Genomic DNA, 26,439 nt, shown 5'->3' on the forward strand with positions numbered 1-26,439 from the left:
TATCTTTTCAGCACCAAATTACAAGAAATATAATTCCAGCTCACTTAGCCTATAGTATCTTATCCAAATGGTCCTATAGTACATAAACATTATCTTTTTTGGCTCTATTATCACTTAATCTTATATTTAATGTTAGTTTCCATAGTTTTGCCACAAAGCAAACCTTGTTTAATTGTTCTACAACGATGGGCATCTCAGGAGGGTTTCTACTTGGCAAAGCATTTTGAAAATGTTATATGCAGATATATTCTAATTTACCACAGCACAAACAAAATCTCTGTGGCCTCTGTTACCAATCCTTATGCCTATGAACTGTAGTCTGTCCAAGGGAGTTATTTTAACTTAAAAGAAACTCCATTACAGAAAAGAGACTAAAATAACAAAATTTATTAAGTTAAATGAAATGTTTAATTGGCTTTCAACATTTTATTACCCATGATATTTTTAAAAACTGTTAACAGGCATATGATCATGGGACCCAAGAACAGTGTACAAGTCAAAAGATGAAAGAGAAGAACATGCCCAGGTCTCTTTTTACCACCCACCCCAAAATGGGGTGTGTGTGTGTCTGTGAGTGTAAAATAAAATCACATATACACAATACAAAAGGTTCTAGCATAAAGAGGGATAGGAAAGAGCAAGCAGTTATGAGCCAGGTAGCTAGAAAGTGGTTCTGAGTGTTCCAGGGCCATAAAATGATGGAGAATGGGTTTTCTATTATCCTACCTAGTAAAATTTCAGTCTTTCCAAAAATATGACTTCTGGCTTCTAATTATATAATTCAGTTAACTAAACTACTAACTTTGCCCAGGAAATGGGAAGTAGGCTTGGTGGAACTAGGTGACCTCTGTTTGTTACAACATTACCTTAGGGAGCAATATTTACCATGACAAAGGACAAAATGTATGAAAGTAGCAGGGGATAGTACCTAAATGAAAACAAATTAGGGAAGCATATCAATTGGGAAATGGTGGCACAGGGGATTGGGCACAGAGTTGTATTTGCTACAAAACCCGAAAAGAATCAAATTGGTTCAAAATGAATCCAACTGGATAATAACATTTTCAGCAATGAGGAGGTGGGCAGCATTCCTGGGTATGCAATGCCATGGGATAAATCATCCTGGAAACACAATGGGTAAGTTTAATCATGTACAGTAACAGTGGAGACTCAGATAGTGGGTAATTTATTTTATATTAAAGAAAAATCAGTGTCCCAAGAACCCACTTCATTCTCCTGAAATTCTGCCACTCTCTAGCATGTCCCCCCCCCCAAAAAAAAAGAATTCAGGATGGAGCAACCTTCATTCTTTATAGCTGAATCCATCAGGGCCAGGGGGCAGAAGTCTCCACAATTGATGTTTGCAAATACACACCTTTGCTTCATCCCATATTAATAAGTAATTACTACTGAGTCTTATGAAGAAACACTAATTTCACACTTGGGGACAAAACTTGCCCACTAACACTGGACTGTTAAAAGATCCCACGGGGCGCTTTCTAGCTTACAGGCTACAACCGCCGTAAAATACTTTGGCTTGGCATGTTCGAATTGATAACGTAATTAAAGGATGTTGTACAAAGCCACCAGCAGGGGGAGCAGTCTTTTCTAGTTTGCACAAAAATCCCAACAACAGGAAAATACAGCTTCTGCTTTTTTTCCCCTTTCCCTTTCCACAAAATTGTAGGACCGTAATGTAACAATAAAAACCTAAAGAAGGCTTTGGAAATTTGAATGGCACCTTGCTGACAGCACAGGGACTGCAATGTCAATACACAGGCAATACGGAAGCACACTTAACGGACACGTAGTGACACTGTTGTAGTGTCCAATCTGGAAAGCGTCCTGGAGCACAGGCTACTGCAGGTTTTTGTTGACATTCAGGCACAAGTGTCTATAGGGAACCACATTGTGACTCCCTTGCTCCATTTCTTCCACACACATTCCTTCCTTCCTTTCTCTCTCCCTCCCTTGCCCCACCACAGCTCTCCTTCACACTCTCTTTCCTCCCATTGTAGGCCATTTTCGATTAGTTCTCTTCCTCTCTCATGTTATCTCTCCTGCATCATGGTTCCCTTCCACATTCCCTTTTATTTCCCCCCTCTCCCAAACATGGCTGGCTTTCATTTTCATGCTCTTTCCCTGTCCCACAATCACAGCTCTCTTCCATTCTTTTTTCCTTCTCTACTAATAGCAGTTCTCTTACATCTTATCCTTCCCCATTCCCTAGTTTCAGCTTCTTTCCATCTCCCCAACCCCCACCACATCCCTCGTGGCAATTAGGCTGGAGCAGCAATGAACAAGTCATGCTCCATGGCCTCCTCCAAGAGCCCCTCCCACCAAGAAATGGGAACTTTCATCAGAGGTACCTGCCTCAACGCAGGGACTCTTGAGGTGAGGTCATATTTCCTAATGGGAGGGCACCTGGAGGCTGTAGAGAGTGACTCTCTCAAGTTCCTTTGATAGGAAGAGAGTGACTACTCTGCCCCCTCCAGACACTGTTCCCACTGGGAGGATGATCACCCCCAAAGCTTCTTCTGATCACACAGGGGCTTCTGAGGGTTTCTCACTTTAAAGTGGGTGGGGGAGGCCCCTAGCACGACTCTCTCATGTTTCAAGAAGCTTCTGGGTCAGTCTAAAATGAGTACAAAGGAGTACTGTTTCACTCCCCCCAGGGAATGGGAAAACTCCCCAGAGGCCCAATGAATGCGATGCCTGGAATAAGCAAAGGTGAGACTCTCTTGCAATCTGTTTATTCTACTGCTGTCAGGCACTTCTCCCATCAAGAAAAAGGAGACTGAACTAGCATCTTAGGTCAGCGGTGGGCCCCCTGCCAGGCTGTGACAGCAAGTGCCCAACCATGCCAACCCTGGATGCCAGTCCTACCAAAGAGCGTACAACTTGTCTATGCAAAATGCACAAAGACACACTGTACCCTCCAGGGTACAACAGACATTTGTCATTTCCCATATTTAAACAAGTCTATACAGTACTCCAAATATTTGGAATTTTCTTTTTTTCTTCATGTTAGTATCCTTGACATCAAATGTTTCTTAGTAATTAATGACTGGGTGGAGTTAATAGCTGATGGCTGTGTCTTGGGTCATCAATGCTCCCAAGGAAATATACTGTTCAGGGGTCATTACTGGCCAATTAATATTAAAAGCAACTGCATATAGTTTCTACTTAGATCAGTTGGAGAATGGAGGCCTTGTAAGTTAGCATGCCAAATTCTAGCAATAGCAATTTACATGGATGGTTTTTAATTATTACATTTCTATACTGCCCCATACATCAATCTCTAGGCAGTGTACAAATTGAACATAACTGATACCTAAAGTGGCCATGCATCTTGAACGACATGTAGTTAACAGTTTTCTGAAGCCAAGACACGAGATTAACCTCTTCACCAATCAAGCAAAACTCCTGAGTCCACTTTAAAGTGGAACAAGTTTTGACATTAACAAAACCAGGGAGCAGAACACAAATTATGATTTCATGGAATGTGATGCTAAGAATGTATCTTCCTCACCCAATCATCATGAAAAGCTGCTGTTGCACAAATTCCTTAAGAGTAGAAGAGAGCAGGAAAAAGAGAGGGAGAAAGATAGACAAACAAGACAGAGAGTGTTAGAAAACAACTGAAATGAAAAAGTGGACCCCATGTTGTTGGTTTATGATGAAAAAGTGAGTCCTGGGTCTGAAATGGCTGAAGGCTACCTTCACTAAAAGAATAGCAGCAATGAAACAAATAACCAATTCAGTTTGCTAGAATAGTAACATTGAAATCTATCTTCCAGACATGACTACACTGCGTAAGTCTGTCAAGCAAACACTTCTAAACATAGTGGTTTCCCATTTTGAATTATGTCAGTGTTACAAAACAGAGCTTTGGGCTTTTTTCTCAAACCCCCATGGAAAAAGATTTTAACGAGTACCTGGAAGGTATTAAGTGCAAGCAATAAAACTTGAAAAGACCAGATGAAATACAGAGAAGTGCTCCCCCCCCCCCCGCAGCTGTCCGTTTTATGAGAGGCGATATTTACCGTGAACCTGAAGACTGTAAAACAGCTCAGCTACTCCTGCTGCATTCACCACAATGCATTTATAAATGCCAGTGTCAGAGATCTGGGCACTCCCAATCTGAACAACTTGCCCTCTGTTCAAGAAAGAGATGCTGGCAGTGATGGTGAGAGGCAGGTTATCTTTGTACCATGTGATAGCTGCAAAGTGAAACAAGAGAATACAGGACCGAGGAGGTGGGGAGATACAATACTAGTCATTCTGCATGAACATACACAGGTAATTAGAAGGAAAAGCATTCCAGAAACCCATAGAAGTCTTTTGTTCAAATGTCATCTGTATTATTCTAGCTGCCCAGATGTAAAACAGATGCTTTGTGGGGTTCCATATCATGAAGCAAACAGCAGCTGTGGGGGTCCCATTCCTCCATCTGGACTGGCATCAGGGCAGAGATAAATATCACACATCAACTATGTAAATGGGATCCCACAGAGTTACATGGAACTACTCTAGGGTAAAGCAGCTGGTGGATTTCTCCCATCTCCCTCCGTCAATTTGACTTTTTTAAATTATGAGAAGAGTGTGCATACCTGGCAAAGGAGTTCCAGAGGCTTTGCACTCCAGCTGTATTGGATTGTTCACAACCACAGTTTCATTTATCATCTTCCCTGCATCCTTGAGAGTGGGTGGCTCTGGAAAGAAGTAGAAAATTATTGTCTCCGATATTCAGCCACACAATGTACAGGCTCTTTCTGCAACTAGCCTGCTTTTTATTCAATTTCAGACCTTATCAGCTCTGTCTCAGCAATGGCACAAATTGATTCAATTCAGCCAAAAGCCTATATTTGATATATAGGCTGAGAATATACTTCTAAGTACAGAGCTCACAGAAATCTGGAGTGGTCCCCCACCCCCCGCTTTCCCCTGGGATGTTTAGGAAGATGTGGCATCTAGTATCATACATATGGGAGCAACAGGGTGAGTATGAGATCCTTTCTGGGCCTGTTTTGAATCAATTTGGTTATCTGGCAAGTTCAAATTTAACTAAAATAATAGAATCCAGCAAAAACAAAAAACAAAAAAACCCCACTGAGTTCTCTCTAACATTTGCTGGAAATTCAACCCCAAACTAAAGGATCTATTTTGCAATGGGATAGTCTGAGGTAGTCTGTGTTTTATTTATTGTTTTTATTAAGGTTATGGGCTGCCTTGCAGATTCTGCTGTAGAACAGAAAGGGGGCATATAAATGCTTTACATAAATAGTGTGGAACAGTAGCAAATTATTTCATAAAACCAGCCCTCCTGAGAGAAAAGGGCACAGAACTTCAATTTTTTCCTGATATCAATAAAATATTGGTCACACGATTTGAATATAATTGAAAGGTGTTTTGCCTTCCAGGCCAAGAATACTTCTACAGTTGTGTGAATTTCACTTGATGAGAGCAGAATTTGACATAACTTTATACAGTCACAGGAATCACATTCATAATCATCATATTTGAAGGAATTTTGCTCAGCTAGTGATCTCAGCCCACTCGGTATGGAGACTGAGCAAAGTCACAAACTCCTCCTCCTTGAAACATCTTTCAGAGTTCCTCCCCAGTCTTCAGTGAAGGCCACCAGTTACTTCATTGGAAATCAGCAGGTCTATACCTTTCTATCGAAAGCCTGTGTGTAGAGATTATCCCTTGTGCTCAGCAAGTCTCCTATGATGAATCCTGACTTGTAACCTAAGAACATTTTCCATAGGCAGAAGAAGTGTTGGCAAAAGGCAAGGTGATTTTTGACCCCAACCCCCTCTCTGCTCTCCCTGAACTCCCCGAAAACCAGCTGCTGAAGAAGAGGAAGTGGTCAAATGTGCCCCTCCCCCTTGCAAAATTGAAAGAAGTCTTCAAGATACAGTCCTGTATCCAAAAAACATTACACCCAACTCGCCCTGAAACTGTAGGCAGTGGTCTTCTTCACACAAACCGATGACCCCGCTGCAAAACCAATACTTACAGGAATGACAGAAATTAGTCTCTAAACTTACTAGAAGTGTTTGAAGCTAACACACTCATTAGAAACATTTGCAAGATTAAAAAAAACCTGAGCAGGAAAATGAGCATGGAGACAGGGGAGGGAACCTAGTGTGATCAATAAATAGGACACAGTCAGCTGCCAGTCAAACTGAAGAAAGCTATTACCATATACATGCAGCTGGACATGTTGCTGGGCTTCCCCTGCTGCATTTGTTGCCACACATGTATATCGGCCAGCATCTTCCATCAGGGCCTTGGCAATCTGGAGAATGCGTCCTGAAGATTCCAGCTGCCCCAGAAAAACAACAATAACAATCAAACACTGAGATCATGAATTCAGTCACAACCATTGTGTATATCAGCACAGTTTGCAAGAAGTTCAATTTTCCTTCCCAAAGTATTAAGGTTACTGTCTGATACTCAAAAATTCCAAAGCCTACAACCTACAACTAAAATCCCTGTTCAGTAATTAGGATAATTTAAGGCACACTGAATAAACATACTTAAATTTTGCTTGCATACTTAAACCTGGACAATTTAGGGTACTGTTTTAAAAAAAACAACAACTTCAGCCCCTTTGTTATGAGGATATAGAGGCAGTTGATTACCAGAAATTAGATATCAAGTTTCTGGATCAGTCTGATCAGTCCATTTCAGTTCTTTGCCTCTCTTCCTTTATTCCAATTTTCTTAGAACAAAGACCGGGATTTTTTTGTGGATTGGACAGGTACTAGCCTATCAGACAGATTTATGGTACACTAGCCAGCAGGTTTTAAATTGTATTGCTCCATTTTTAAGTGATGCTCCATTTTTAAGTCCTACTACAAAATGTTTCATTTTTATTTGAAAAGAAAAAAAATGAATAGGAGGCGATGTATCTGAAGTATCTAAAGACATTTGTATTGGTAACCAGAGTTGCTCCAGATATAAAACCAATATTTTTTTTCATTCAGCCGAAAACTTCCATGTAATTCAAAAGCTTGCATTGTTTTACATTAATAGAATTTTATCGAATCACATTATTTGCTTTGCATCTCTGATGTACACATGGAAATGGTTATTTGTTTTTAGAGCTGTGGATTGCTTAAGCCTTTGTACTTACTTTGATATTTTCTCTAGCTGTGTTTACTGGCCTACTGTCTTTTAACCATGTGATAGAAGGGATTGGTATGCCATTGGCAATGCACTGGAGGGTTACCGGTTTGTGTATCACCACAGATCTCTCAGGAGGTCCAGTCGATTTTATTGTTGGAGGGACTGCAAAAATCAATTTAAGAACTTTATGCAAGAGATACACAATACTGTACAAGATTCTTTAGTTCTCTGAATTAAGGGTTAATTCTTCTGAGTGATCTAGTAGGGGTGTGCAATTCGATTCAAGGTCAAATCAGGCACAATTTGCAGATTCAACCTTGAATCGATTCATCCTCAAATAGAGGCACTGCATGTAAGTTGCGTACTACTATTTTATGATGTTTTATTCTCTTTTTCCTTTTTGCTTGTGTTTGTTCTGGTCATTGATCGAAATAAAGCTTGTACTGTAGAGGCACTGATTCGAGGTTGAAGCAAAAACCCCAATTTGACCCGAATCGATTCGGGTTATTCAAATGCCATTTTGAGGCCCATTTTGTTGGGAAAACAGGTCACAAAATGGTGCTTTTTTCCTGAGCAGATCTGGTCTACTATTTGGGGTCGGCAGGTAGACCAGTCCTCTGAGAAGGATAGGTCCGCTAAGTCTGGAGCGGAGGGCTAGTCTACCCACTGACCCCAATTGATAGACCAGCTGTCCCCGGAAAAACAGGCGAGCTGGTTTAACAATTGGGGGTCAGCAGGTAGACCAACCTGAGCCTTCCACTCCAGACTTGGCACATCAGCCCGCCTTGGAGGACTGGTCTACCCGAGACCCCAATTGAAACCTAGAGTTTCCAGTGTTATTTAAGCAGTAAGAAGTACTAAACGAATATTGTCTGCAACGATCCAGAGCAGAACAGGAATTAGTCTGGTTGATATATATTATAGTTCACATTAGTGCTGCACATTAGTTCAATTTAACAACTTACAAATAAGCTTCTTAATGCAATGTAAAATCCTGAAATTTTGCAAAACGCAAGCTGACAGCCAGACTAATGCAGCACTGGTGCTCTAACACTGCACTGGTGCTCTGGGGAATAGGTGACTTTGTGAAGGTGAGAACAGTGTGTTCTTGCCTTCACACTGAAGCTACTGTGCCTCCTGAAAATACATCCCTGAGGGCCACAGAGTCCTCAGGACCATGTTTTTGGAAGGCATAGTGGGCTTCAGAGGGAAGAGGAGGTTGACAAAAATCGCCCCTCTCCCTAGAACCAATGCAACTTTCGAGCACCACTGCTGTGTTAGTCTAAATGTCAACCACTATATCTTTGAGGCTGTTTGCTAAAGACATAAATTCAAGAAATCCCAACCCAGCCCTTATTTTACTCCCTGGAGAAATAACGCACCATGTACAGTCACATCAAACTCCATTTTGTAATCACCAGCCTTGTTTGTTGCTATACACTGATAATGGCCAGTGTCTGACACTTCTGCTCTTGAGATGAGAAGTTTGCGTCCATTCAGTAAGATTTTATATCCAACTCCTCCTTCAATAGGCTGGCCATTTCTCAACCATCTAGAAAGTGGAAAGCAGATCTTTAAAAATGTCTCACTGAAACTGGGGAATAATGTAAGAACCTATAAGACATGTGTCTGTGTAGAGACAGGCTTCAGGTCTTGAATTTCAGGGCCTGAGGCTGAAGTCTAGTCTAGTGAGCTACCATGGAGTTGCATGTAGAATTCTCTTCAGGTGCAGAAGGGGATAGGAATGTGCTGTATCAGCCACATTGTCTATATTCAGACAATATGAAATCTCTGGGTTTTGCAGTTCTCTCTGGGTGATTGGTCAACAGACTGGCATTCTGCATGCTGCAGATTAAGCTCTTGCTTCCAGCTCTTCCAGGTTCTCCAGCTTACATCTCATTCAGTATCCTGAACTGGAAAGCAAACTCCTAGTTTAAACTTGGATGTGGCCACCCACAACCCTGTCAGGTTCATATATTAGCTCCTCTTCAAGAGAGGAGCTATTAGCTCACCTCCCCACTCCTCCCTCCAGCTGGCATTCCTGCTGCCCTTTCAGCATGCCACTCCTGCTGCTGCTGCACACCCCCTGCCCAGTACCCAACCACTGCTGCTGCTGTTGCTTGCCAATGCACTCCCAGACTGGTCAGAAGCAGAAAGCATGAGCAAACTGGAGGTATCACACAAACCCCTCCTGTATTCTACCAAAGACAACCACAGGGCTCTGTGGTCGTCAGGAGTTGATACCGACTCAACGGCACACTTTACTTTACTTTATCACACAGGTGTGTGAAAGACTATAAGCCATTATATGCATGTAAAGGTAAGAGCCATCCTATGACACAGACAAAGTAGAAAGTTGGGGGAAGTGAAACAAAGGGAGGGCAATGATGACTACACACAAGAACCAGAGCAGAGAGTGCTATCTCCTTGTATTCCATAAGATCTCATCCAACGGCCCTTGAAGCCTCCTGCCAGCAACTTTAACTTGATCAAGGATTCCAAAGATTCTTGCCTCATGATAAGAGGAAGGCAATATTTTTACTTAGCTTATATGCCCTTAATTTTTGTTCAGGGAGGAAGAGAAGAGAAGAGAAGAGAAGAGAAGAGAAGAGAAGAGAAGAGAAGAGAATAAAATTAAATTAAATTAAATTAAAATAAATAAAAATAAATAAATATAAATAAAAATAAAATAAAATGGAACTCATTAAGTGAAGGCATAAAATCTACCATACATTTTCACAATTGCTAGAAAATGGTATGTTTGCAGTTGGCAGAATATGTACAGAAGAAATATACAAATGATATGAAATTCTGGATGAAATGGGGTCTTGAAGGATGAAAGCAGATCTGTGGCTTGCCTCCTGATGTTATTCATTCTTTTCCACCAAGCCACTTGGAAAAAAGTGATTGGGTAATATACCACTAGAACATTCAGGGCAACATCATCTACAGAAAAGTCATGAGTAAGGTCCTACTACTTCCCTTTCTCTTTAGCTCATGATCAAATAGTTCTGTTTACTTCCAGTCAAATCTCAAACCAATTAATAGGTGTTTTTATTGGTCTCCAGATCCTTACGTAATTGTTGGCAGAGGCGTTCCTGTTGCTGGACAGTCCAACTCCAGAGGGCTGTGAAGAATCACAATATAATCTGAAGATTCATTTCCCCCTTCTAAACTTGGTGGCACTAGAAAGAAAGTCAAACCAGGAGAAACAGTCAAATGCTGCAGAATTTGAAAACCAATACTGTTTCATGATCTACGTCTTGTGTAGTAGAAAGTTTGGAACAGGGTTTACAGAATTCCCTTGAAAGAGATATTGAGGCTCTTCTCACAATCAAGTGAGAACAGCCAAATCGGGTTTGCGGAGAGAGCGAGCTAAGCAGCAGCCGCCCACATGACTGCCGGCGGGGGATTGGGAGTTCAGGGGCCGCGCAGTCCCCGGAAGTTCCAGTATGCCCTGTGCGGGTACGCAGGGCATGCTGGAGAGACCCCCGAGCCAGGAGGCTGTTTTTTGGCCTCCGGGTAGGGGGGGTCTACTTGTGAGTTGCCGCAGCGCGGAGAAAAACACACGATTTTTAAAACTGCTCTGCAAACCCAGTTTAAGGGCAAGGACAATTCAGCAGGCTACCCGCTTGTAGACCACCAGGCTCACTTGCAAGTTTACACGACCAGCAAAAATCGAGCTGGTTTACATGACCAGCAAACGTTTACACGACCAGCAAACGACCAGCAACACGACTTTTGCTGGTTTACATGACCAGCAAAAATTGAGCTAGGCTCTTCTAGCCCATTTTTCACTGGTCGTGAGAATAGCCTCATTGTCTGAGATGTATAGTACCTCCTGTAATATTCAGTTTATTTACAGGCTGAACAGGAAGTATGATGGCATAAAGGCTAGTGCTAGTTTAAAAGAAGAATCAGTCTACCAGCTCAAAAATTCACTCCACACCTAAACCCCAAACCCGTTGCTTTTCAAGCTCCTAGCAAACTACTTTTGTTTCCTTCAGTTTCTATCCTGCCCTTTCTCAAGGAGGCATACATAGTTTCTCCTCTGTCCCCCACACTTATCATTACAGCTACCTATGAGTTAAGTTAGGCTTAGAGATTTTCATTGGCTCTAAGTCACCTAGTAAGCATCATTACTGAATGGGGATTTCAGCACTTGATTGGGAGCATAAAAATTATGTAGCCTACTCAAAATCAATGAGTTCCACTTATAATTTGTGAAAGTGCAGAGCTGATAACACAGGCTAAATAAAAGGCACAGCTTAAGTCTTTTATGCTTACACACCTAGGATTTCCACATCATATTTGATTTCCTTTTCTCCTGCTATGCTTGTAGCCACACATACATATTGGCCATGGTCAGCTTCTTCAGCATTCAAGATCTCCAGCTTCCTTCCACTAGATACAATGTGGAGGTTGTCACTTGCTTTCACAGGAACACCATCCTTTAGCCAGGTCAGCAGGGGAGGTGGATTGCCAGCAGCATTACACTCCAAAACCAGCGAGCTGCCAGCAACCACTTGTTTGTTCTGGACTGTTTCCGAGCCCCCCTCAATAACTGGAGGAACTGGAGGGAGAGGAGCAAAGGCATATTTTGTGCATGATTACATCTGAGCTAAGAAATGTATTAATAAAAGTAATCTTATTGGTTCCTTCTCTCCTAACCTAACCTCCAGGGAATTTTCTTTTGTGGTTAACCATGTTCGTTGTGAGACATTTTCCTCCTGGAAAATATTATCTGGCTGGCCAGCACCATAACCTAGTGAAAAGAAAACATCTTCTGGTGGAAGTGGCATCTGCAGCTGATAACACTAAATTATTTCAGGGGAGAATGTGCATCACATGCCTCATTTAGGGCTCCACTTGCCGACTTTCCCAGAGCATTACACAGAGGTAGTTGTTGCTTAAGGCTAAACTATACATTGCAACAGCACTATGTGTAAGATTTGAGTTGCCACCAAATTAATTTTGAGTGCATGTGATGATGATAGGGATTTAAAGCATAGCATGGGTGAGAAGAAGGAAAAGGATCTTCATCTCTGACTGCACGCCTCACAACCATACTTCACCCCAGCTCTTCTTCTGGTATGGTGACACCAGAGTCATCTTGTGTGGGAGAAAATTAGCTGGGGAGAAGCAGTTTCAGGAGGAAAAGTCTCCACTCCTACCCACTCATGTTGCGTTTTAAATCACTCTCCCCACCTCCTGCTTTATACGAATCCAACCTGAGTCTGAACCAGCTCAAAGCCCAGGGCAAACATAGGAGATAAAGGACCAAAGAATGGACTAGAGTAAAAAAAAGAAAAAAAGAGCAGGGCCACTTTGGTCAGTTCCAGTAGTTATAAGGTGGCACAGATAATCTTCCCTATCATTCTTTTTCTGTTAAAACAGCAAGAAAGCAAAAATTAAAAGACTTTGAGGCTATTCACAAGAGTGTGCAAAACTGGGCTAAGGGAGCACAACCCTCCTTCCCCACAGACTGCCCCAGAACTCTTCTCATGGATCGTGAGAAGACCTTCATAGTATATTATATTTCATCTCTTCGTACCATAAACATCCACTTGAAATATTCTTTCAGCAGTTCCAGCTATGTTGGTTGCCTGGCAGGTGTACTTAGCAGAATCAGAGACTTGAGCACGAGGAATCTGAAGGAACTGCCCTCTTTCCAGATAAAGTGCTTGTGGGTTGGAAATAATTGGACGTCCATCTTTATACCATGTTATTGAAGGAGCTGGGATTCCCCTCGTTTCACATTCTAACTTTATTACATTGTTTAGCAATGTGGACACCTCAGTGGTAATATTTCCTCCTTTAATAGCAGGTGGGACTGGAAGCAAAAAGGGTGGGGACCAAAATGCAAACAAGACCAAATTGACATTTATTAGTGAATGTTTAGCATATGATTTACAAAAGCAATACAGCAGTGAATAGAATAGAAGGCGCACCTGGCAGTTGCTTAAAGACGCTGGTCCGAATGGATGGGGCCAGCATCTCTCCTGTTCCCACCCCACTGCCGCTAGAGGGGAGGGGAGAGAAAGGAAAAGGACTGCTCCCCCCCTCAACAGCCACCTCTCAGCTGCCTTTTTTTTAAAAAAAGCGGAACTTTGGCAGGTCGGGCCCCAGGCCCAGCCATTTGGAGGCTCCCCTGGACCTTGGAGGACTGGACCAGGTCCCCAAGGTCTGGGGGTTAGTGTGCCTCTGACTTTGTCTATCACATCCCCAGTCTCCCTTCCCTGTCTCTCTATGCTGGAATCTTTTCAAGTTTGGTACTCTATTTAAGACAGAGTATTCTTTGAGTTAGTCATTTTTGCTGTGTGACTAACACAGCACTTTACAAAGATCTGCTAGATCAGTCACTTGTGCTTTTGAACATAGTGAGTATATCCCAACATGCCAACAGTTTCTAAGATTTAAAATGGCACTTCAGAAATATTCAGGAAGATATCCCAGCTTAGAGAAATTAAGTGACTTATATAATTATATAAACATTACCTGGTAACTTGCTTACCAGATTATTTTAGTCTATTATTATGGCAAACATACCTTCAGACAAATATTTTTCTACTCCTATGAGAGAGGAGTGAGCCTCAGGTTCATACACATTTACCTTGACCTCCCATCTCTAGGAAGTAGCATATGAACTAACACAATAATCTCTGTGTGTGTGTGTGTGTGTGTGTGTGTGTGTGTGTGTGTGTGTGTGTGAGATCACCTTGATCCTCCTATCCATATCTTGAGTGAGGGAGATCCTGGGAACTTTTTGACCCTGCCATACAAAGAGAGGACTGAAGAAATCCTGGACACAGATGAAGCTGACATTTTGCCAATTCATTCAGTACTTTCTGCCTGCAGGCTTTACAGACAGGTAAAGTCTGTAAAGATAATTCGCTTTTACCGCAAATCTCCTTCGGGAAGGAGTGAGGCGATTCTCACGATCGCCCAAAAGCGGGCTAAGGGAGCCTAGCCCACTTTGGAGTGATTGTGTGTTCCAGCAGGAGCCACGCGGCTCTTGGCAGCTAGCCGCCCTAAATACCCCTCCCCTTAGCCAAGGGTAATGGAGCGAGTGCTCCATTAACCTCGTCTTTTTGCTTGTGTGTTGCCGTGGCATGTGGCGACATATGAGTAGACCCCCAAACGGGAGGCTGCAAGCAGCCTCCTGGGCTCAGGCGTCTCTCCAGGATCTCTCTCTCCCCGCCCCCTCCCACTGGCTAGAAGGAAAACACTATGTGAACTTGCATCAAAAGCAAACCCGAGAGCAGAGGGGAGGGGCTGCTTCCCTCAATGCCGCGAGTGCAATTCGAAGTGGCTTCACTCAACATTTACCCTGCAGCATGAAGCCATGTGCGAAGAACTCCCTGGGGATGTTCTGTATGAGCCTGAAGCTTGTTCCTCTCTCAGTATAGATAGAAGAATGTTAGTCTGAATGAAGCCTATGTAATTTCAACATAACGTAAGAAAAGCTATCAAAACCTTCTGAAGCATATTTAAATACAATGTTGAAACACCCATGATTCAGTATAAAACTTCAATCTGTTAGTCCAGTATAAAACTCCCAGTTTACCTCTATAAGCATAGTTACAATTAAACTAAGGCAGATTAAGTTTCCTTCTCATCTCACAAGCATTAATATATGTGATAAAATGGAAACTTAAAATTAAAAGGCACTTTAGAGGATCCCTTTATACGTAACTGTACAAGCATGTCTGAGTCATGATTTCTCCAGGCTGACTGGGAACATGTAAAAATGTATGCCCATGTAGTTCATTCGGTCAGCGTGTTTACATAATGTGTAAATGGTGCCCAATGTTTTGGGGGGCTTCTCACTTGCATAGTAAGCATACCGCTGGGATACAGCATATGAGCAAACATTTTTACATATTCAGACTAGTCGGGAAGGAATTGCAGACTGGTCTGGAAGGAACTGCAGAGGCAATGGCAGCCAAACTGGCATAGGTAGGTATGTGTGAGTGGGGATGGTATTACACATTTAACACACATCCCTTCAATTTCATTACAAATGAAATTCACAGCAGAGGTTATTGCATGAGGTGATAACAAAAAGAACATGTGCTCCAGAGTACATTCTCTCTTCTTTCATTTTATAAGGTAGGCAATTAAATAGCAGACTAAATTAAGAGTCTTTTTTGTCTAGGTCTCACACCCACTCTCTAAAAAACTGTCTGCATTCAGGGTTAGAGGGCAGAAAAGTAATTGGATATACCATTCTGTCCAAACCAACATCCTCTCTTCTGTTTTATTTTGAAGCCCTAAAACTTGCATTACATAGGCTTCTTTCCTCTGCAGACGATTCCTATTTTCCCTCCCATCTGGCTTTGTTCTTTCCCCACTCCAATGAAGCCTTGATGTCCGAGACCACTAGTGACCTCCTTTTAAGTATTCTGGCTGCCCATCAATTAATATATGAGTTGTTCTTCCTGGCTTCTATCAAAGCTAGACAAAAATCATAACTCCTACATAAACCTCTGCTACTCTTTTTTGCCAGCCTCACTTCCTCAGGTTATGCTCACAATCTGTACCCTGCAGTCTGTCCTACTTTGCAAATGAATGTTGGCTAATCCCCTCTATGCTGTAGTTAACTATACAATTAAGATGAAGTTTCCCTTTCAGCAAAATTCTTCCTGAGAAAGCACTCCAGGAAACCTGAACTACTTTTGAGACAAATGGGTGCAATAAAAAAGAATTGCCTTGTCAATCTGGCCTTCTTCAGACATGTCTTCTAAGGCCACTTTTTCAAAGGCCACTTTCTGTCTCTATGGAAAATTAATTTCACTAGTTTAAATTAACTAAATTAACTAGCTTGAACTATCTGTCTTTGGGTTGCAGAATTCTTTCTGCAAACAGAAATGCAAGTGAGGTCCATTTCAAAGCTAAGACCTCTTGCTCTGCACACTGGGCCTACTGGACGTCCATGCATGGGCATAATATTTGCATAGGGTCTTGGGGGAGGAGAGCTGGTGTTGTGGTACCAAGCATGAATTGTCCCCTTTACTAAGTAAGGTCCACCCTGGTTTGCATTTGAATGGGAGACCACATGTGTCAGCACTGTAAGATCCCCTTAGGGCAAGGATTCTCAGCGTTGTGTCCCCAGATGTTATTTGACCTCAACTCCCACAATCCCCAACCAAAGTGGCTGGGGCTTATGGGAGTTGAAGTCCAATAACATCTGGGGACCCAACACTGAGAATCCCTGCCTTAGGGGATGGGGGTGCTGTGACAAGAGCACCAGCATGCTTGCATGCAGAAAGTCAGAAAGGGTTGAGAGAGACTCCTGCCTGTAACCTTGGAGAAGCCACTGCCAGTCTGTGTAGACAACACTGAGCTAGATGGGCCAATGATGTAACTTTGTATATGGTAGCTCCCTATGTCAGTTCGAAAATATGTGTAGGCCTGAACCACATGATCAATAGCCCATATATTATTTGGGCCAATGCACATATATGGATGGATATATGTGGATGTAAAGTTGTATGGATGCAACTTTATATCCATACATGAATATCCAGGAGACCTGGAAGCAGTGTGGCCAGAACCTAAGTGGTATAGTCATGAGTCAAATGAGCCGTAACCCAAAATTTGGCTTTAAAAAAGCCAAATTTGGCAACAGAACCTGGAAGGCAGAAAAAGTATTCCTGGTGGCAGGATAGAAAGCCAAGATATCACTTCCCCACTACACTTAAGGCAGGATCCAAAAATAATTTAGGACTTGGCACCATTGAAATTGAAATTAATTAAACAAGTTAGTCATGACCAGCTGAAGTTCCATTAATTTCAGTGAGACTTAGGCATAACTAACTTGGCCAGATCCTGCCAATAATGTCTCCTTATGGAGAAGTTAATCAAAACTGCCCTTTACGTTTGGCTCAACTAATCACACTAGAGAAATACAGTGGAATTAAAAATAATTAAATAAAGGTTAATGAAACTGCAGGTTGCAATCTGCAGACTAGCAGACAAGAGAGGAGAAAAAGTATTTGACAGAGAGAAAAGGAGGCTTCATAGTACAAAGGAAGAAGACTTAGGGCTGGCCTAAGACCAGTAACCTGTCACAGTTGTCTCCACTGGTCACTGCCAGGACCAGCACTTTCTTACCAAAACTTTATGTAGATTCAAAATCATGTATTGGTTATATACCATGCTGTTTGACATCTACATGAAACTGCTGGGAGAGGCCATCTGGGGACTTGCACTGAGTTGTCAGCAATATTTATTAATTAATTAAAATTTTCCTTATATACCGCCTCCTCCAAAGACTCTAGGTGGTGAATACCAATACCAATGCCAAATAATAATAATAATAATAATAATAATAATAATAATAATAATAATAATAAAAGGGCCAACGCCTGACGAAACAGGTAGGTCTAAAGAAGGGCCTTAAAAGCAGCCAGGGAGGGGGCTGCAATGTGCAGATGACACTCAGCTCTATCTCTCCTTGTCACTTGATCCTAGGGAGGCAGTGGATGTCCTGAATCCAGGGCTGGAGAACTTGATGGGTTGGATGTGGGCTAATAAACTGAGACTGAAGATGGAGGTAATGTTGGTCAGTAGGCGAGCCAATCGGGATGAGGAGATTCTACTGGTTCTGGATGGGGCTGCACTCCCCTTGAAGGAGCAAGTACGCAGCTTGGGGGTATTGCTGGACCCTGCTCTGCTTTTGGAAGCTCAGGTGAAGGCGGTGGCCAGGGGTGCTTTTGTACGGCTCCAGCTAGTGCGCCAGCTGCGTCCCTTTCTTGAGAAGGCAGTTCTGGACACAGTTACCCATGCCTTAGTCACGTCACAGCTGGATTACTGTAACATGTTCTACGTGGGGCTTTTATTTGAAGCTGCCTGCTGGGATTACATCACACCCATTTTGAAAGAGCTGGACTGGTTACCAGTTTGTTTCTGGGTCCAATTCAAGGAGCTGGTTTTGACCTTTAAAGCCCTTAATGGTTTAAAGCCCTGGATACCTGAGGGACTGCTCCCAAGGGTTGCTGCCCGCTTGACGAGGTCATCTGAGGGGGCTCTGCTCTGGGTGCCAACAATGAGGGAGGCTCGGCTGTCGTGCACGTAGGACAGGGCCTTCTCTGTTGCTGCCCCCAGACTCTGGAATGCTCTCCCGGTGGCTATTTGCTCCTCGGTCTCCATCACGGTTTTTAGAAAGCATCTGAAACCTTGGCTTTTTACCCCGGCTTTTATATGAGTGTCTCTACTGCTGCTTCTTTGTAGTTTGTATGGTTATTTTATGTTTGTATTTTAAATCTTTATAGTCAGATCTATGTTTTTATATTTTAGCTTATATTTTAATTGTGTATTTTTTATAGTCTTTTAAAAAAAATTTGTTTGAATCGCCTTAGGATTGTTTTAATGAAAGGCAGTATATAAATTTAACAAATAAATAAATAAATATGGAGGGAAAATGTTTTTTTGCATAAACATAACAAACTATAATTTAACTAATTCTACTATCAGAGCCAAGGGTGGAGAGACTTGCTAAGATCACGTAGTTTTAGTCACTTACCATGGATGATTAATTTAAGCTCCTTCATCTGTTTGCCAGCAGAATTGGATGCACTGCACTGATACCGCCCTTTGTCAATTCTTCGAGCATTCTTAATGTGCAGGATCTGGCCTTTATCCCAAACCTCAATGTTAGGATCACCTAAAAAGAGGGGCCTGCAGAAAAGAAATAATTTTATCTATGATGCTGTATCTATATCCTTCCCCTACCTCATCCACATTTCTTTTAAATGATGTAATACCTGTTAAATACACACACACACACACACACACACACACACATATATATATATATATATATATATATATATATATATATATATATTCCCCTTGATAATAACACTTTTCATTCAAAGTTATTTTATTCTGAATTGAAATAGCATTTCTTACATTGGGGAAAATCAATTTCTTTTCTTCTTTTTTTGGCCATTTTTAATTTTTATTGGTTTTTACAATAACTTTTACATTTCAAATTACATTCATTTATCTAATTCTACATAAGTAACTATTGACTTCCCGCTTGCCTATCTGCACAGTTCACAGTAACTATACACATAAACCATTGCTATAATAATTCAAAACATACTGGAAAAATCAAATTCAAACAATTAATATACTAGGATGAGTTTGAATTCATGCCTTTAAGAACATATGATCACAGGAAGCTGCCTTCTATCAAATCGGACCATCTAGTTCAGTATTGTCTACACCAGGGCTGCTCATGTTGGCCTACAACTCCCATAATCCCTGGCTATTGCCGACTGTATCTGGGGATTATGGGAGTTGTAGTCCAAAAACAGCTGGCGGGGGCAAAGTTGATCAGGTCTAGTCTACACAGACTGGCAGCGGTTTCTCCAAGGTTGCAAGCAGGAGTCTCTCTCACCCCTATCTTGGAGATGTCAGGGAGGGAACTTGGAACATTATCTTCCCAGAGTGGCCCTATCCCCTAAGGGGAATATTTTACAGTGCTCTCATGTAGTCTCCCATTCAAATGCAAAGCAGGACAGAGCTGGCTTAGCAGGGGACAATTCATGCTTGTTACCAAGAGACCAGCTTTCTCCCCTAAACTTTGAAATTAGTCAAATTCATGTTTGTTTTGTTTCTCATGTTTGCTCTGATTAAGTTTGCATAAGAAAAGGTCAGTGCATATGGAGCAAATATGGTTAGATCAAGATCATACCAAAGGTCATCAAATACACTGAAGATACCAAACTGTCTTTAGATTCCCTGTCGTTTGCATGGAGTCCCTTGGATTATGTTGCATCCTCTAGGCATGATTCCTATTTATCTACTGGAGTTACAACACACCAGACTACTATACATAAGAGGTAGGCCTAAATTACAACTTCGTCATTTTTAATTGCAGTTCTGATAGTCGGCTAGGGATTTCTAAGCAACCAATTCCCAGCACTCTCACAAAAGTTATCTCCAGGGAAAGAATAGAGTTATGGGTCTTGTTTAGTTTAAGCTGTTTAGCTTAAATGTGTTATATAGAGGACTGTATACAATTAGAAGAGCAGCATTTATTCAGTTATCAAGAGGTCTTTGTAATGAAAATGAAGATTGGCTCAAAATGATGCTAAAATATCTGATAACATAAAACATCAACGAACAGCTACCAACAGATTTCTCTACTGCCCAGATTCCCAAGCTACAGTTACCACATAAAAATATCCACTTTGACTGGCCACTGGATACATTACTAAATGCTAATGCTATTTGTCCCAAAGTATTTATATACTCATTTTTGTTGTCCAACTAACATTTGTACTGCCAAATTTCATCTCCTTAACAGGCTTTCCTGGAAGATGAGTAGCTCAAAAACTCAGTCCCACAGTACACTGTGCTGGAATGCAACTCGGTGCATCTGGAAAAATGTTTAATGTTCTTATGCACACTGTCTAACAAATGAAACAGACAGTAGGCTCGTTCCACTGGGAATTCCCCTGAGCCAACCTCAACAAAAAATTTTGTTCTGGTGAAACTCCTGTTCATTGGATTAGGGCTTATCCTTGCAGCATGTTTCTGTCCACTTTTGTGTTTTATCCTTGAAAAGTATGAAAATGACATTTACAGCTTGTCTTCAAGGACATGGGAGTATGTTGCCTTGATATGCACATGGCCTAATTTCAACTTGTGTGCACTAACCAATTGGCACTGCAGTGTATATGCCTAAGAACCTGATTTAAGCATTTAACGTTCCTAAAGACCTTAATGACTTTATTCACTGACAGGCTGTAAATAATGCCTTAGCACCCCCAGAATGTGTAGCTGACATTCAGCGGGTGTGCAGCCCCATCTAGCATAGGTTCATTTTTAGGGCATGAATCCACTTTCAGTGAATGTTGTCCAACCAAACCATGGCCTTGCAGTTGTTCTAGAATATCAATTGGAAGACAAAGAGGCAGGGGCGTAACTATAATAGGGCAAGGGGAGACAGTTGTCTGGGGGCCCACTGCCTTGGGGGGCACCCCAGAGGCAAGTCACTTGACTGACTCCCCCAGCCGCGCACCCGCCCAGGCTTCCTTCAGTTGTATTCATCCACCAAAACTGATGTGAGTGTTAAGACCTGGAGCTACCAGAACAGCACGTCTTTCTCTAGTACCATTAAATGACTTGCATCGTCCACAATTTACAAAACCTTTTAAAAAATAATTTAGGATGATGTTCTATTGTGGCACTTAGGCATTTTTTATATATAAATTTTACATTTATAACAAAAAGCACAGTAACAAAAGCACAGTTACTGTGCACAGTAAAATTTAGATAGATAGATAGATAGATAGATAGATAGATAGATAGATAGATAGATAAAAAAATTATCAGAGTGCTGACCTCCACACAAGTCCTGTGTTTTTCTCAGTGCTGGGAGGGTCCCTTAAGAGAGACAGAGCCCTCTCTTAAGAGCTCTAGGAGGGAAGGGCTATACTTACCAGCGCTCTGTGCACAACTTCAGAGATGGTGCAGGGGCTCAGGAGGGTTCCATTCCCCTTCAAGGATCTCCATGGCACTGGGCAAAGCCCAGCAAGCACAGTGAGAATGGTCCTCCCTGCACGGGGTCAGAAGGACTGTGCAGAGTATTCAGCTTTGGCTGAAGCTTCACACCGACTCAATGGACAATTAGTCAAGGAGCTGCCACTGGCCCCTGGGCCTTACAATGAAGGAACATTGCTGTAAAGTATCTTGTTAAGTCTAGAGACTGGTACTTACTTGCCATCTTTGAACCACTGAATGGTGGGAAAGGGAGAGCCGCTAACTATACATTCCAGAGTGGCATTTTGGTTGATGATCACTGAAACTTCACTGGGTATATCATAGCCTCTTATAGTAGGTGGAACTAGAAGGAAAGAAAAGAATAATAATGAGGACCAATCTTTACATGGGGAAAGCATGCTTAAGCAAAATGAATAAATGAATAGAATGCAATTTCTTCAGGAGAAGGCTGGAGGAATGAGGGTGAATCCTGAGAATAATTGAATATAGTTTGCTTTGTTTTCCATTGTAAATGTATACATCTGACCTGATGGTCTGACTATAGCTTTGCACATACAAGCTATTTATTGCTGGAATCACTGCTCAATATGTCCTTGTTCACTTCAGTATATGGTTCACCTCAGACTTGATCAATGATCATTTGTGGTTAATTTCAGTGGGCAAATCTGGCAGTAGTTTTCACAGTGAGAACTCAGATAGTAGTAAGAGACAGAAGTGTGAAGCCCCTGTTCAAATTTCTCCTCTGTCATGAACTCACAGTGGGTTTAGGCAAGCCACTCTCTCTCAGACTCAGGACTCTACCTAGAGAATGCAGATGATAATACTGATTTACTTTACAGGACAGTGGCAAGGATTATTGAGATAATGCATATGAAATACTTTGGAAACTCAAAAACACTGATTGACATGTCCCACAGTGAAGCTCTTCTCAAGATCTGTGGGAAGAGTTTCTGTCGGGCTTGCGGGGAGAGCAGGCTTAGCCTGCTATCCCTGCAGACGAGCAGCCACTTGGATTGGCTGCCCACACGGCTGCCAGCTCCATCACAGAGCCGTGTGGATCGGGGGCCGTGTGGCCCCTGGGAGACCCAGGATATCCCATGTGAGCACATGGGGCATCCTGGAAAGACCCCTGAACCCAGGAGGCTATTTGAAGCCTCCCGGCAGGGGTCTCCTCATGTGCTGCTGTGGCACCGCGCCATGGCAGCACACGAGCAACCAAACGGAGCTAGCACTCCGCTAACCTCGTTTAAGGGGAGGGGTAGTTTAGGTGTTTTGCTGCCAGGAGCCGTGCGGCTCCTGTGGCAACAGACGGCCAGGAGAAATCGGGCTAGGCTCCCTTAGCCCGATTTCTGCTGGTCATGTGAATAGCTTCAGTAAGATGGATGCAGAAGAAGCTCTGTGGAGTGCACAACCCTCAGGTACATATTCCTGGCAGTGAAAGGTCCTTCTGGAGGAGGGAGTGATCAGCGAAAATCACTTTCCTCCAACACTCCCCCTCTGCTGGGGTTCACAAAGTTGAATCACAGCTTCTCACCAGCCTCTTTGCAGTCCTGCAGTTTTGCTTCTGCATTCATTCTGCAGGATGTCAGCCACTGTATAAATGCTTCGTAACAGTGCTAATCATAGTAGTTGTTCCAAACATCCCTAAGTAAACATCTACAGAGAAAGAGTTCAAAGTAACTACTTCTGTCCTCCTGGGCTGATATTGTTAGGCACAGTATAGTTACTGTACCTCATTAACTGAGCAAAGAGGCACCTTATAATGTGGTGATTCTCTTTTATTTAGCAGGGGAAGGTGCAACTGGCCTTATCCACCCCCAGCACATTACCCCTCCAGTGACTGTTGCTGGTGTCTAACTTATGTTTCCTTTTAGATTGTGAATCCTTTGGCAACAGGGGCCCATCTTATTTGTTTGTTTGTTATTTCTCTATGTAAACCGCTTTGGAAACTTTTGTTTAAAAGCAGTATATAAATATTTGTTGTTGTTGTTTTCGAAAAGATGATCTTCCATGCTCCTTTACCCTTGTGGCTTGGTCACAGAAAAATAATATTACAATCAACATTAACAGAAGTCAAAGAGAATGTACAAGAGGTTGTAAAAAAATGGCAGGAGAACCTTATTTGGCATCAGGTTTCCCACCATTATTCATGTTTCGATTACATGCTTAGGCAGTAAGCATTTAATTACACTTGAAATACCAAATACTACTTTTTGCAGAGTACCATCTTTAAACTCCACAATACAAACCTCGCACATCTACAGTGAAGAATTTCTCTGAGATCCCTGCAACATTGGTCGCTTTGCAGGAATACTGGCCAGAATCATCAATTGTAGCTTTAAGGAGCTTCAATAGCTTCCCATTATTCAAAATCTGCAGAGTACTGCTCTCCACAACCTGAAAAAGACCCAAGAATAACTAAGTAATCATCTGCCAAATACTGTATCTGAACTGTATCACTCACCCACTCAATTTCCTGTGCCTAATTAGGCTGGTCATATTTCAAAGAATGCCTACAAGATATAAAGCATGGTCCTCAATTAGGAGTAATGGCAGAGGCTAGGTAATTTCACAGATGATAATAAGGTTATTATCAAGATTCTCCAAATTTAATGGGGTAGTTCTTCCTGAGGCACCAGTGAGTGCTAAAGAGGGGTGCCTAATTCAGTGCCTCTGGACCAATTTTGTTGTTGTTTTACTAAAGCAAGGATGCAGGCCTGCAGGATGGGAGAAGTTACTACAATTTAGAGTTATAGAAACTATACTAAATAGGCACAGATGAATAATATTAACATGTAAATACAGGTTGAGTATCCCTTATCTGGACATCCAAAATCCAGAATGCTCCAAAATCTGGACACCACACTGTAAAAAAAAAAAAAAAAAAAAAGCCTCAGGTCACTCACTAGCAGATTCCCAATTTTGCTGCTTTAAACTTGCAGTCAAAACTTACTTATTTCAGAAGGCTGTTAGTGACAGGGGTTTTGTCTGTAATTCTCTCTCGTTGTGGCTCTGTTTTTATTGTGAAGCTTTTTAATGTTTTTGATCTCGCTTTGGTGCTAGAGGGAAATGGGAAAGCCCCTATCCTCCACTCCCTGCTCAGTTTGGCATCTGTTCTGTTGGCGTCTGTTTTGGCGCTCTGGATCCCATGCCCAAGATATTTCATTATGCAAATATTCCAAAATCCAGAAAAATCCAAAATTTGGAACACTTCTGGTCCCAAGCAGTCCAGATAAGGGATACTCAACCTGTATGAGAATGTCATAGGCTCAAGCGGGAAGGGCACCTCAAAGCTCACCCCTTCATTATGCTAACCAAAAGAAATCATGCTCAGTCATCAATACTCAAACACATTTAGCCATATGGGAGATAGCCAATGTGCACAAGGGTGGAGAAGGGGCAACATTCCAACAGCTGGACTTAAGGGCACATCCCCAATGCAGCCTATTGTCCAGAGAGAAGGAAGCAATTATGACAGCCTGCAACAGTCCCTGCCCTGTCTACAGCTCCTTCTGACAACACTCTATTATAATACTTTCAAAATCCCAGATGGCCCAAGGGTTAGTGCCTTGCCTCCAGCCCTGCCAGTCTTCCCCCATTTCAGCAACGGGGGCCTAGTTCTGCCCATAGTCACTCTGGGAAAACATTGAGGCTCTCAATATGTGTTGATACTTCCTATCTTAGACTGCTATTGGGGCTCCTCAGGCCATCAACTTTCTCCTCCCTGGTACCAGCCACTCCCCTGACCCCCTTGTCACTCATACTCAGGCTCACTGGAGGAGACATTGCTCCTAGTCATCCTGGTGGATCTTGACAGATACCATTTCCTCCCTTCTCCATCATTCCTGATTTCCTCGGCTCTATCCTCTTCCCTGACTCCACCTTCCTCTTCTTCCTTGGTCCTCTCAGACTTTCTGGTCCTCCTTTTCAGCTCTCCCCTCTCCCTGACTCTGTCTTTTCCTTTCTTTCTTTTTCCACTCCTTCTTCTCCTTTTCTTTTTCTGCCCTTTCATCTTCTTCTTTTCTATTTTTTCCCAGTACTTTGCCATGCCCCTTCCTAACATTCTACCACACCTCTGCATGGTCCTTGCTGGCCTCTGTCTCACCCCATGGCCTCCTGGTAAATGCCAGTGACACCAAAATTAGGGCCCAAAGTCTGTGGCCACCATGAGTCAGCTCTGCATCAGATGCAAGAGAGATGGGATGGCCATCATTCTCAAGCCCAAACCCCAATTCCTGATGGTACAGGGCTTTATGCAACCCCATGCAACATAGCCAGATTCTCAATGCCTCAAGCCACCTCAGTAGTAGGAAGTTTAAACTCTAGACTAGGGATTCTCAACGTTGGGTTCCCAGATGTTATTGGACTTCAACTCCCATAATTTCCAACCAAAGGCCACTGGGGATTATTATTATTATTACATTATGGGATTATGGGAGGTGAAGTCCAATAACATCTGGAGACCCAACATTGAGAACCCCAGCTCTAGAAGATTGTCCCTACTTGCAAGAACCTCTAGTACTGGAAGATGAAGTTAGATCAGCACCCCATTGGGAACCCCTGCTCTAGAGCATAGTGTCTCCAACTGCACGCCCTTTGCTTTCTTTCACGTTCCTTCCTTATGGAAACGTAAAGCCTTTTACTTGGGGACACTGATATGATTAGGGCAAAGTCAGATCCTGGATAGGCTGGCCCCCATTGTCATTTACAGAGACAAACTGTACTCCCCCCACCCCACACACCGAGATCTTTTGCCCTTCATCTACATACATTCCTCTA

At 42.4% G+C, this 26,439-nt stretch overlaps 1 protein-coding gene across 13 annotated transcripts in view; it reads right to left on the reverse strand.

Annotated features, from left to right (window-relative positions):
* Positions 1-26,439, reverse strand: part of HMCN1 (hemicentin 1) — a 409,401-nt gene that overhangs the window by 170,764 nt on the left and 212,198 nt on the right. For all 13 annotated transcript variants that reach the window (XR_008305548.1, XR_008305547.1, XR_008305549.1 and 10 more), the window contains 11 exons: positions 23,910-24,057; positions 21,877-22,003; positions 18,668-18,822; positions 12,695-12,973; positions 11,432-11,713; positions 10,217-10,325; positions 8,523-8,692; positions 7,148-7,302; positions 6,211-6,334; positions 4,614-4,715; positions 4,047-4,223 (listed from right to left, as the gene is read on the reverse strand). Coding sequence is in view for 9 of the 13 variants with exons in the window: in XM_053242914.1 (XP_053098889.1) it covers positions 4,047-4,223; positions 4,614-4,715; positions 6,211-6,334; positions 7,148-7,302; positions 8,523-8,692; positions 10,217-10,325; positions 11,432-11,713; positions 12,695-12,973; positions 18,668-18,822; positions 21,877-22,003; positions 23,910-24,057 (1,828 nt within the window). In the remaining 4 variants the exon portion in view is untranslated. The remainder of the gene's footprint in view (positions 1-4,046; positions 4,224-4,613; positions 4,716-6,210; positions 6,335-7,147; positions 7,303-8,522; positions 8,693-10,216; positions 10,326-11,431; positions 11,714-12,694; positions 12,974-18,667; positions 18,823-21,876; positions 22,004-23,909; positions 24,058-26,439) is intronic.

The sequence above is a fragment of the Hemicordylus capensis genome, chromosome 4, assembly GCF_027244095.1.
Source record: "Hemicordylus capensis ecotype Gifberg chromosome 4, rHemCap1.1.pri, whole genome shotgun sequence".
Lineage (NCBI taxonomy): Eukaryota > Metazoa > Chordata > Lepidosauria > Squamata > Cordylidae > Hemicordylus > Hemicordylus capensis.